Genomic DNA, 13,412 nt, shown 5'->3' on the forward strand with positions numbered 1-13,412 from the left:
TGGGTTCTGGCAAGCAGAATTGAAAGCAAAAAATATTTTCTCCAAATCCAAATATATCTCAAAGCAGCACTCTTTACTTTCCTCAAAACACTCACACATCTGAAGTTAGAGAGACTCCTGGAGATATTTGAGACAATTTCTTCTGGTTAATCAGCTTTCTGTACCACTCAAACGATCCCAAACCTAAAGTATACTGCTATGGCCAAGAGGTCCATCCTATCTATCTCCAGACATAGAAATCAACACCTGTTTAGGTCTGCAATATATCAGTGCTATGGTCCTATATACTCTCACCTGTGTGTAATTCCTGTTGAACTCAGTAGGACTTTCTTTTGAGTAGACATTAGTATGGGGCTGCACTGTAAAACTACTACCCTTAACACACTTATAGCGCAGCCCATATCATGTCTATTCAGCTTTGTTGAATTCAAAGCGGTTTACTTCCAGATAAGTGGATTTCAGCCTTACTAAGAAATATATCTCATGGAAAACAGTGGGAGCTGCTTCCTTTAAATGAACAGATATGGGATTATGCTGCAAGGCTGAAATCCTATGACAATTACCTGGAAGTAAGTCCCATTGAAGTTACTCAGTCAGACATATCAAGCCACAGATGGAGATGCTTAAATATTTCAGTTCAATTGATTGGCAGATTGTACCCTTTAAGTATTTCCCTAGGGTTAAATAACTTCCTACTTATTTCATGCAAGTCATCGCATGGGAGTCTAAACAAAGAGCAACAGTTCTGACTATTGGACACTCTTGTAACTTCCTCAGTGTTATTACTGCAATAAGTTGCTGGTACAGGTTGAAAGAACAAAGTTAGGGTTGTAAGGCAAGAAATATGGACTTATCTTTATCGCCGTCTGATAGTAAGTTCTTGTGGCACATAGACCCCTTGCTTATTAAAACCTGTGGTGACTGGCAAGCATATCCTTTGCTTGCAAGATGTCCTCTAGAGCACAGAGTTGTTGCCTGCCTTGGAATTTATGGCATGAAGGAACCAAACCATGTTAGCCACTTTTAACAAGATGGATGTTGGAAAAGGAGCTTGCAAGATTCAGGACATGGGCTTATATCACAGTTCCAGTGAAACACATTCATAGAAATGAAGGAAACACATCAAAGGATTGGGAGACCTAACGTAAAAACCCTCCTCTGTCACTGGCTTATTGTGTGGTGTTGGATTCATTATTCTAGTACCCTTTCAATCCAAACTACCTAATAGGCTCGAGTTTGCCCATCAGTGATATAGATGTCAGACAGCAGGAAAGTAGGGGATGATCCTTGAGCTGGCACCAACCCTCAAGGAAGGACCAGAAATATTATGAAATGGTTTATCCTATGTCCATTTCCTATCATGAGAAAGATAACCTTGATTATCAAGTATTAACACAGCTGAAAGGTGCAGCAAAACCAAGAAGGAATTACTCTCCATGTTCAGGTATCTTGGTGTGGATTGTCCAACAAGGTGACCAAAGTTTATGTTAGTCCCCAAACCAAATCTGAATCCAGATTAAAATGGATCTATATACTCAGCCAACTATATACTCAGCCAACTATATACTCAGCCAAGCGAAGCTCAGTATTCCAACTGGGTGAAGAAGCTCCTTGTGAATCCTAGAATGTGATTCATAACCATGGAATGTATACATAATTTTCTGCAATTGATATCAGACATACAGTGAAGTTTCACCCTTACTCTATTTAATAAACTCTCTTAACTGAAGCAGAACAAAGGCTAGATGAGATGATAAACTGAAAATTTTCCCTCAGGGCTTCTTCAAGTCAAGTATTATGAATTGGGTTATTATTATGGGAGGAACATCAAGCAACGTTGCAACAGGAGGCTTATGCAATAGCAAGTGAGCTTCTCATCTCCCTGACTATTGGCTACAGCAACTATTCTTGGAAGAATAAAAGGAGAAGGTGAGCCAAGACTGTGCTCCTTTCAGCTCTAGAGACGCTACCATCATGGTATCCACAACAGAGAAAATGGCAAGCCTCACTTTCCAGGTCGTGCAACTATGTGCTGGCTTCTGTCTGGTTTATGTGGTGATTAAATCTACCCAGTTGTATTTCATGAGACAAAGATTGCTCAAAACTTTGGAGTGTTTCCCAGGTCCTCCCAGCCATTGGCTCTATGGTAATGTCCATCAGGTAAGTAAATGATACAGTATATACGTGTGTGGGTAATTGAGCTTGGAAGAGATGCTAGATTGGGGTGAATTTTGGGTATAATGGGGGCACAGTCTGACTCGTGTTTTAAAGACTTTTAAATTGTTCTCTTTTTTAATGTGTTTTTTATTAAAGATTTCTTGGTTTACAAAAGTATGCGCAATGTCTCTTTTTTCAAGTTACATTTTCTGCAGGTCATTTGTTGAGACATTAGTGTTACATTAGGAAGAAAAGGGGGAAGAGGTGGAGGGGGCCATGGTGGGTGGGGGTGGGGGTGGGGTAGGGTGGCAATGTTTCTATTTCAAATTGGTCTCTTATATTACTGGAAATGTGGTTTATGAGTGGTTGTGGCTTCCCTGAATCTATAAAATGGACAAGCTTGTTCAAACACTAGCAAGCATTTATGAAAAACACCTGTATATGGAGAGACTGTGCGTGGAAACTGGCAGAACTCTTTGAGATGTGCTTGGTACCCCATTCATTTCCTATGGAAGAGAATTAGGTAGTTGAAAGATCTCAAATCATTTCCCCAGCTTAGGTCATGTGTCGCACTTGAAAGAGATGGGAGTGCAACTAAAAATGGAAATCCTATCATTGCAGATCACCAGTCATGCAGAGGAACTTAATATAATGGAGAACTGGGCTGAAAAATTTCCTTATGCTTTCCCCAGATGGTTTGGGGGTTTCATTCCTGCTGTAATTATCACTCACCCTGATTACGCCAAAACTTTATTTACCGGTAACAGAAACGGTAAGTGTGTTTCATTGAGGATAATTCAATTTTTATATGTAGGGTGGCCCTTTGTGCATCAACAAAAATGAGGAGATGCATAAAACTTGCATGTGCAACTTTTGAAATAATTAACTATAATTACTACCCAGGTGCCAATTAACTGCTAACTTCCTGCTCTCCCTTCTCAAGATTCATTGACCTTAAACCACATTTGGACCAGAGAGCTGCTTAAACAGAGCTTGCTTTCAAATAAAGGACTATTCTCTGTAAAGGTCCACATGGCCACTTTATTAATACGTTTTTTAATGTTGGTTGTTTTATTATTATTATGCATTTAGTATTTTGTTGGAAGCTGCCCAGAGTGGCTGGGGCAACCCAGTCAGATAGGTGGGGTAGAAATAATAAAATTATGATGCTGATGATGATGCACCTAAAGATATAGAATGTTATTTTCTAGAGAACATGCTCCAGGCTCTGCTTTGTTTTATGAACATGTGTCTATAATACTAATACTAATAATGAATTTATACAGCAACACCCCCCCCCCCCAATTACTCGCATTCAATATGTGTGCGACCATGCACATGCACACTGCACCGAACCTAGAAGTAACCTGAGAATGTCACAAAACGGTCACAAAAAGGGGTGGTGTGGAACGGGATGTTGGCTGTTTCAAATGTACACAATTTCACTTAATTGCACAATGCCTTGGAATGTGACCTCCATGTAAATGGGGTGTTTGTGTGTGTTTTGCCTGTCCTCCACCTTTTTCCATGATCAGAAAGTTCAAGGGGACTTATTGATAAAAACAAAAACCTATATAAATCTTAATCACAGATAAAAGATTTCCAAAACCTTTATGTGGTTAAATTAATGGTTGTGGGGTTGCCAAGATAAGGAAATGTCTCACAAGGCAAAGAATGAAAGGTCTATAGTTTTTGTAGTATCACAGAGGAGGAATACCACAGGCCTTTGACCTGGCTTGCCTTGGCGCATACATACATCTTAAAAAAATACTGATTGCCATGCATAATGTGTAAATTTTTGTGGCTGAAATTTACTGTATCTCTTATCTTTCCATTAAAAAAAAAACTTAAAAGATTTCCAGCACGAGTGCTGAAAATGTGAACTGTTGCTGTCAATTTAAGTTTGTAACACTGATTGGTATGTTTGACTTTTCTAATTTTCTAGACCCTAAAGCTAAAGACCTCTATGAGCGCTTGATTCCTTGGATTGGTATGTGTACGAGTTACTTCTCTACGCATCATTGTCATTTACAGAATACAAGGGAATTGCAATCTTAACTGCTGCGACTTGTCACCCAAGCCTTAACTTGATTTAATTTCAGAGAGTTTAAATTCTCCTTTCAGGAGGAATGGCTGGGAAAGTGAATCATTACTATCCTCTCAACTGCAGTGCCATCGCCACTTAGGGGTATGGTACCATGTTATGGGGCATGGGGATGGCATTGTTTGGGTTCCATGGGTGTTCCTGCTGGTCTGGCTATGCAGTATGAACTTTAAAGCCCCAGTGCCTTGTCCCCATCCCAGTTCTGTCCCACATGACAAAGATTTTAGTCATATGGTACTGATTTTATGGGCAGTTGTACCTAGGTTTGTAATGTGCTACTTGTCTAAGGGATGAATTTAAGGATTATCTCATGGCACCACAGCCTAACATTAGCTAATACCAATCCATTCATCTCTTTTTCCGCATTTTGCATAGAACATAATGGATTTATCTTATTTGGATACTCTTCTATTTAAATGTAAAGTATCTCTTCTCTCTGCAGTTTTTTGTTTCATAGCTCTTATTAGTATTTTGACGACAAACCTATCTTTCTTCTGGTATTTCCTACATCTCTTGTTATTGCTTTTACACAGTTCTTGCAGTCAGGTAGGTAGCCGTGTTGGTCTGGATCGAAGTAAAATAAAAAAATTCCTTCAGTAGCACCTTAAAGACCAACTAAGTTTTTATTTTGGTATGAGCTTTCGTGTGCATGCACACTTCTTCAGATACCAGGTATCTGAAGAAGTGTGCATGCACACGAAAGCTCATACCAAAATAAAAACTTAGTTGGTCTTTAAGGTGCTACTGAAGGAATTTTTTTATTTTAGTTCTTGCAGTCATTGGCTTTCCCCCACTGATGAATTCTATAGTAATTAAACAGATCAGTGGGAGGTTCTTGCTACTTAGTACTATGCACTGAATAAACATGTAAAGGAAAACGACATTTGTTAACAAAGTTGACTAGAATCAATTTGTGAATATGCTACAGCCCATAAATTGCTTTGTTAGGCTGCGATCTCATGCACATTTCCCATTAAGTCCCACTGAACACTTTGAATTATGGTGCTGGAGGAGGAGACTCTTGAGAGTCCCATGGACTGCAAGAAGTTCAAACCTATCCATTCTTAAGGAAATCAGCCCTGAGTGCTCACTGGAAGGACAGATCCTGAAGCTGAGGCTCCAACACTTTGGCCACCTCATGAGAAGATAAGACTCCCTCGAAAAGACCCTGATGTTGGGAAAGATGGAGGGCACAAGGAGAAGGGGACGGCAGAGGATGAGATGGTTGGACAGTGTTCTCGAAGCTACCAACATGAGTCTGACCAAACTGCAGGAGGCAGTGGAAGACAGGAGTGCCTGGCGTGCTCTGGTCCATGGGGTCACGAAGAGTCAGACACGACTAAACCACCACCATATTGAGCTTTGCACTGTGCAAATCTATTTGCAAGAGGATTTGTAAAATCAAAATGAACAAATCAGCTATAGCAAGAGTGGGTGTAATAACATGAATCCTTTGCTTTGTACACTCTAACTAGTCTATTGCTATTTGTACTCATAGGGAGAGGACTGCTTATCTTAAATGGACCCAAGTGGCATCAGCACAGGAGATTGCTAACACCAGCTTTCCACTATGACATTTTGAAACCCTATGTGGCACAAATTGCAGATTCAGTCAAAGTTATGCTGGTAATTAACCCATTCTCACATTGCAAATGAAATGATATTATAAATACTCAATTCTGTATCCGTTATTACTGGGAAGAATTACCCCAGTCCAGTTTGTGTGTGCATTCAGCCAAATGGTAGCATGTCATTCAAAATACTCAGCATAGCTGCCAAGTTATCCCTTTTTTTAAGGGATTTTCCCTTATGCTGAATAGGCTTCCTCGCGAGAAAAGGGAAAACTTGGCAGCTATGATACTCAGCTCTGTCAACGAACTAATGGAGACTATGCCTTATCAGTTCCATCAGTTCCGTGCCCAGGCACCTTAGACATGACCCACATTCCTCCACATGGTTGCCAGCAGAAAAGTCTGTCTTTGCTTTGAATTTCAAAAGACTCATCTATACCACGTGTGCTGCATGACCACCCCCCCTATATTTCATATACAGTACAGCAGCAATTTGTGCACAAGTAGCCCCATGGTCATCCTGAAACATTGTTGCGCAAAAGAACCTAGAAATCTGTTGCACACATATATAATGAGAACTCAACATATTGCATTTTTAAAGCATTAGGAGTTGTATCCCATGAGATTGCCTTACAGTGCTCCTAACATGATATATGTTATCATAGCAACCACCAGCCACACTCAACTGTGGCACAAATCCAGTGGCATTGCTGTACACTAGCACATAGGCGCATGGCTTGGTGCATGTTACACAAGGGCACTTCACATTGCTACACAATGAAACTGAAGAAGGGATTTGGGAAATATCAGATATGATGCTTTCAAAGCACTTCCACCTTTAAAGAAAAGATACAGAGCTTTCAGGTGGTGGGTGGTACTCAATGGAGTGCAAAAGCAAATATTCTGCCTACACAAGGATTTCTCCTAGGGCAATGGAATGTTCTCATCCTCTCCACCCCTGCCTTAAATTCCCCCAACCATTTGTAGCAGACTCGGGGATAATGCAGGGCTTCACAGGGGGAGGAGAGTAATCATTGTTCTGGCATGATTATTTACTTGAATACTGCTCAAAGCAAGCAACTTAAGCTTCTTCATCTGTTTCTCACATCAGGATAAATGGGAGAAGCTGATTGTAGAGGACCCCACAAAGTCTCTGGAGATGTTTGACCATATCAGTTTAATGACTCTTGACAGCATCATGAAATGTGCATTCAGTTACAAGAGTAACTGCCAGACGGACAAGTTAGTACAGTACTGTCAAATTTATACTGTTGAAGGTTCTCGGTGGCATGGCCCATATCTGTATGTCTGAAATATTCCATTTTTCTTTTCCTCCAGAGAGCTGGATTATTATGTCAATGCTGTGCAAGATATGACTCTCCTATTGTTTCAGAGAGTCACCTCAGCATTGCTGCAGAATCAGCTCATCTATTCATGCACCCCGTCAGGACGGCGCTTTAAGGAAGCCTGTAGCTTGGCACATCATCATACAGGTATCTTACAAACATTGGCAGATTCCTCTCTTCTTCCTATGTGAGCTTTACCGAAATGGACTACTATAAGCAAGTCATTTGGTTCAACAGGACATCTAAGTAATAATGAGTGGCATAGGAGCCTAGGGGCTCCCAATGAAATCTCTGAGGGGGCTCCCCCGCCAAATAAATAGGCATCACTATTCAAGTGATGTGTGTGAGCCACATCAGGTGACTGGTTATGTGCAGTGGAGCTTACCTGCCCCCCCTATTTTATTTAAGTTGGCACCCGTGGTGAGTGGTGCTGAGGGTGGTCCCACCTGTGCAAGAGCTAATAGTTCTGGCCTGTATCCATTGCTTGATGTTGAAAATCAGTAGTGTTGGGATTCAAGCAAACCTGCCTGAGAGCATCTAAGCTGGAAGTTCTGGAATCTCTTCCTCTCGTACGGCGTCACTAAGTGCAGGGAAAGGGTCCAAGTACACCTCTTCATTGTTGCTTTATAAGTTCTCCTCCAAAATTATGCAGAAAGACAACTCAACCTTTGTAACCAGTATAAATTATGCAATTTAAGGACATTGCCATATTTTACTTCTTTTGCGTAATTTACACTGCAATCCGGTACATGTCTGCTCAGAAATAAATCACATGGCATTCAATGGGATGCTCTCAGGTAAACGAATATAAGACTGCAGTCTTATTTTCCTTCTGGTACTCATAGGAACAAGCCTTCCTGCTCCTTGATACACACCATGAGCATCTAGGATCCGCTGTCCAGCCCTAATAAGGCTTCAGTGTCCAGGGAGATTATCTGCAATCAGATGGTGCCTGCTAAATTACGGTTGGACCTAATGCAACATTTTAGGGTGCAATCCATACCCTCATGCTGGGAGAGCTGGATGGGACAGAGGTCTCCCTCCACCCTTGGAGGGGTGTAAGCATCACTCCACTGGCATGAGGCTCCCTGTTCTGTCCACTGAAGGTCCTTCTGCCAGTGGTAGCCTGTGAAGGGGTTGAGCTGGGATAGAATCCACAGAATCCCATGCCAGTCCCACTTGATAGCCCCAGGCCCAGTCACTATGTCAACTGCAGTCAGGTGTAACCCAAATCAGGCTTCTGCCTTGTGCTTGAAGGACGGGGCTGTGGATACCATGACACTCTCATGCCCTTCCAATGCCTGAATCCACTGCCAGTTGTACATTAGCTGCATTTTTAAGTAACCTTCATTTTGTATATTTTAAAATATTTGCCGCCTGCCCTGAACTCAAGGGGTAATATGGGGTTAAAGAAATAATGAGAAGGAAATGTGATATGCTGATGTAATTTTATCTTGCAATGGTAGAAAAAGTAATTGCAGAGAGGAAGAAATCACTTAAGAATGAAAGGGAACTTGAAAAGATCCAGAAGAAACGACACTTGGATTTTTTGGACATTCTTCTTTGTGCCAAGGTAAGAATTTATATGAAGCAGTTTAGCATCCTCTACCTTACACATCTTTTACAACTGGCTCACAAAGCAAACAGCTGGCCAGATATTTGATTAACTATAGTTCACCTTGATCTTCTTTGTAAGAATTGCACAGAAAGGACATAATTATGAGGTCCATTACTGTAGTACTGATGGGAAAAGGTGACAACTCTGGCCCTACTTTTCAGGGGACTACAGAAGTGTCAGCTTCCCCTTTGTCATCCTTTTGTATCATTTTATGGGCCTTTCGAGGCCACAAGAGTTACAGATTAGGGGGGAATGGACAGTGAGGTTGAACTGCAAAATTGTTAATCATGGCAAAACCAGATGGCTGTGGTCTCTTCCTGCTCAAGACATGTAGGAATAATCCACTATGTGGGCCACTGAAGCAGAAACCAATCTGTAGAACAAATCTAAAAATTCCATTGCTGTGATGCTTTTTGGTCTGGTATTTTCATTTACATTTCATCTTCATGTCTATTGATATAAAACACAACCATACTATTTTCCTTTGAATTCTCAAGTTACCTGCTGATTACCTATCCCCTACTTTGTCAGGATGAAAAAGGAGTTGGGTTGTCTGATGAAGACCTGCGTGCTGAAGTGGACACTTTCATGTTTGCAGGCCACGATACTACGGCCAGTGGAATCTCCTGGATCCTACATTCTATGGCTCAGCACCCAGAGCACCAGCAGAAATGCAGAGAAGAAATCAAAGACATTCTTGGGGATCGAGAGGACATCCATTGGTGAGATCAATATTGTTTGCCTTTGATTCCCCCACCCCCGAGTGACTTAAACTGAGGGCCAAACTTGATAACCTCATTAAAAACGTTATGGAAAGTCTTCCTACTCTTTTTAAAAACAACAGCAGCAGCAGCAGCAGCAACAACAACTGAAAAGCAGCTGGGGGAGGCTGCCAGTTTAAGAGAAGGAAAGTTGGGTGGGAGGCACTTCCTAATCAATGGGTGGGGAATTTTCCACCCATGGGCTTTCCAATTTGGCCTTTGAAGCCATTCTACCTAGGCCAAATCAACCTGTTACTCACCTGACATCACCCCCAAATCCCCAAGAACCTAACTAAGATATGTGATATGAACTCTCTCCAGTGACCACTTGAGTTAGTGGTTTTTATTCCCATTATACAAGGTGGTAGACAAAGGTGCCAACTCCTTGGGGCCCTGGGTGCCTGAGCAACCATAATATTCCCCATGAAGGTGCCAGGCACCCACAAATTTCGGTGCTAGGGCCATGCACGTTGCATGGCACCCATGGCCCTTGGCACCTATAGTCATGGGGCCAAGCTGCCACTCCTGGTGGTAGAAGGGAACAGAAAACCCATGCCTGGACATTCGATAAGGTTAACAGAATGCTTTCCAGATATTGCACTGCTATCAACACCCAGTGTTTTGCCAGCAGAAAGATGAATGGCTTTCTTTGCAACTTTCAGGGATGATCTTGGTAAGATGACCTATACCACAATGTGCATAAAGGAGAGTCTCCGACTATATCCTCCAATTCCGATAGTGTCCCGACAGCTGAGCAAACCCATTACTTTTTTTGATGGACGCACTTTACCTGAAGGTTTGCATATTTTCTTTAAAAGCGAAATTCTGTTTTTCATTCCCTTCTACTCACTGTATAACCCTTTACCGTGAAATTAGATTGCAGCTCAGAACTTCAGTATAAATCCAGGGTGACTAGACTGTGAGCCTTCAGGTGTTGCTAGGCTGCCAACTTCCACGAGCTGCATCCATTATGGCCAGGCATGATAGGGGTTGCAAACCAGCCGGAACTGGAGGACCGCAAGAAGCACCAAAAGAGGAAGTGCAAATAGATATAGATCATTTCTTCAGTCACCACTTGGTTGGTAACATAGCAATGGACAACATGTCTAAATCCCTATCAGGGACTGGGCAGAGGAGGTTCAGGTTGGTAGCCGTGTTGGTCTGATGCAGTTGTAATAAATTAAAAAATTGTCCAGTAGCACCTGACAGTCCCTTGCAGGGGGATATATGCACATACCAATACAAGGGCACAAGAAAGGCGGCAGAGGCCTTTCTGGAAGTGGCTGGGGTGCCTGTAGCTACACCAGCATCCTCCTTGTGAGGAACCATATATACGAAGCACAATAAAATGAGGTTTACCTGTATTTGTTAGTTTGCTCTTTGAATGCAGATTTTCTAATTAACTGCCAATCCGTGTACTCTGCATGGGAAATCCATTGTTGAAACCACTGTATGCACATATAATCATCAACAACAGCAACATAAGCAAGAATCTGAAGAGCTATTTTAATCAAGACCCTCAATGATTTAAGGTCCAAAACTCCTTGGGTGCATTGAATTAGATGTTGGTCTGTGATCTTTTGGTGAGTTCCAGTTCACTCACAATTCTAAAATGTTGTCATCACTGTATTCTCCTGTTCTTTCTTTTACAGGATTTAGAGTTTCAGTTGCCATCCATTATATTCATAAAAACCCCAGTGTATGGCAAGACCCTGAGGTAAATAATTCCTTTTAAATAAGGGAAAAGAATAACCACAAAACCTGCAAGAATAACCGTTTTTCCCTGCAAGAGCATGGCGGCCATTTTCGGTGCCATGATCTTGCGCCATTTCATGCTGAGATCTTGCTCCAAAAAAATCACTTTTGTGGGGCTTTGGGGGGAGCTGTGAGAACACACAGATCCCCCCAAAAAGCACGTCTTTTGGGCTCCATGGTCTTGTGAGGGTCATGTGACATGCATGGGAGCACGTCCTGGTTGGGGTCTCAACATGTTGGAGGGTATGTAACTGTATAGTTAAGTTCAAGCATCCAACTATATTCTGAAGTTCTACAAGGCTCTAGGATGCAAATGGGCACACACTCTGTGATGGGGCAAATGCCCATTCACATAAATCTTCTTGTATAGTTTACTTGTGGATGGTTTGATTTTAATGTTTATATAACTGGCTTTTAGTCTCTGTAAACCATATGGAAGCCTATATTGTCATTGAACAGTAGGCATGTATTTGCTATGTACATCTCAAACTGCACTTCCCACAGACTTGCTCTCGATTCCTTTTAGGGTTCATTTAATCACTAAAACAATAGGTATGCTGCTGTGATTAATGAAACAGATTTATGTGGCAAAACATTTTGGCTTCCACCTTAACAGTTGACAAGGGCGGAAGCTGAAGCATTTTGCCACATAAATAAACCTGTTTTGTTAACCAAAGTAAGATATATCTAGATGTGGATATCATCATAATGATGGAGAAGTTCTGCATGCTTACTAGCTTTTCAGATCAATAGATCTTTCTCTTATTTTAGGAAGCTTCAACAGCTGCCTATAAGAGTGCAACCTAGAGGATGCAAATATATACACACTTCCCCATTGCACTTGAAACAATGGTGTTTCTTTTTTATTGTTCCCTGAATAATATGGGTTATTTAGCTCTCCTATAAACCCTTCTCTGGTGTCAAAAGTAATGCTGCAGTTTAGCAAGCTAGAACCATTAATAAAGTACCCCAAACCTTGCTTACTTTAGGTATTTGATCCTACAAGATTCTCAGTGGACAACCCATCTCAAAGACATCCTCATTCATTTATTCCTTTTGCAGCTGGATCAAGGTGAGTCTGAAACACACCCTTTTTAATAGCATTGATTTTTTTTTAAAAAAAAGGAGAAGAAAAGTTTGTGTTCTGTCCCCAGGCAAGGTCTACTGAGCATGACTTTACGAATTATAGGAAGAAAATGTGTGCAACAAATATAGAGAAAGTTATGTCTTTCAGAAGGCTGTACAATTCATACAGCTCGTTTCTCAAGTTAAGTGTGGGATTCCCAAGATAGGCAGAAAGTAGGTGTCACCCATACTCAGTGTTCAAAAGATCACGGACTACTACTTTGACCTAATTCAATATAGACAGAGATGCATTTGAATTTGATCACTTGATGATATTCATAGCCACTTTCCCTTTCCACTCTGATTAGGAACTGTATCGGGCAACAGTTTGCTATGAATGAGATGAAAGTAGCTCTTGCTCTGACGCTGCTTCGCTTTGAAATCCTGCCAGACCCATCAAAACTGCCTATTCCTATCCCTCAGATTGTACTGAAGTCTGAGAATGGGATACATCTCTTCTTGAAGAAACTTGACTGATATATCAGATAATTCTATCAGAAGGTGCTTCTTTCTAAGTTGGTTCCAAGATGGTGGTTGTTTGCAAAAAAAACTTGACTTCGCTCAAACTCAGAGGATTTTTTTGCCACTTTTTTGCCAGAGGATTTTTCTAGCAAGGATGCTTTTGATAAATATACTTTGTATACTTTTATATTGGATTTTAAAGCTGATTGTAGGTCTTGTAAAATAATTGCACTATGGCTTTATGATGTTTTTAATTTGCTGTACCAACACCTAGAAATTTTATTTTGAGGTGTCTCCTAAATAAAAATAAAAATGCTTTAAAATCCTTTATTTATCAGATCAAATAAAAAAGAATACATACGATCAATTGAAACATACACAATCAAATAAGGAAAAGAAAATACAAACCAGTTATTTATATCCTAAGCACTTATTCAAAATACTTACACATCAATTTTCATGAAAAAGAAAAGGAAAAGGAAAAGAAAAGAAAAGAAAAGAAAGAAATTATTC

The 13,412-nt window shown here is 40.9% G+C and overlaps 1 protein-coding gene across 1 annotated transcript; it reads left to right on the forward strand.

Annotated features, from left to right (window-relative positions):
- The first annotated feature begins 1,955 nt into the window (after positions 1 to 1,955).
- On the forward strand, positions 1,956 to 13,218 carry LOC118089053 (cytochrome P450 4A2). Its single transcript, XM_035123420.2, has 12 exons — positions 1,956 to 2,160; positions 2,779 to 2,929; positions 4,103 to 4,147; positions 5,760 to 5,887; positions 6,944 to 7,074; positions 7,171 to 7,325; positions 8,645 to 8,751; positions 9,328 to 9,518; positions 10,220 to 10,353; positions 11,210 to 11,274; positions 12,302 to 12,384; positions 12,746 to 13,218. The coding sequence occupies exons 1-12, from the start codon at positions 1,975 to 1,977 to the stop codon at positions 12,912 to 12,914; spliced, it is 1,545 nt and encodes a 514-aa protein (XP_034979311.1). The 5' UTR covers positions 1,956 to 1,974; the 3' UTR covers positions 12,915 to 13,218.
- The last annotated feature ends 194 nt before the right edge of the window (positions 13,219 to 13,412 follow it).

This window comes from Zootoca vivipara, chromosome 7 (assembly GCF_963506605.1).
Source record: "Zootoca vivipara chromosome 7, rZooViv1.1, whole genome shotgun sequence".
In the NCBI taxonomy this organism is placed as follows: Eukaryota; Metazoa; Chordata; class Lepidosauria; order Squamata; family Lacertidae; genus Zootoca; species Zootoca vivipara.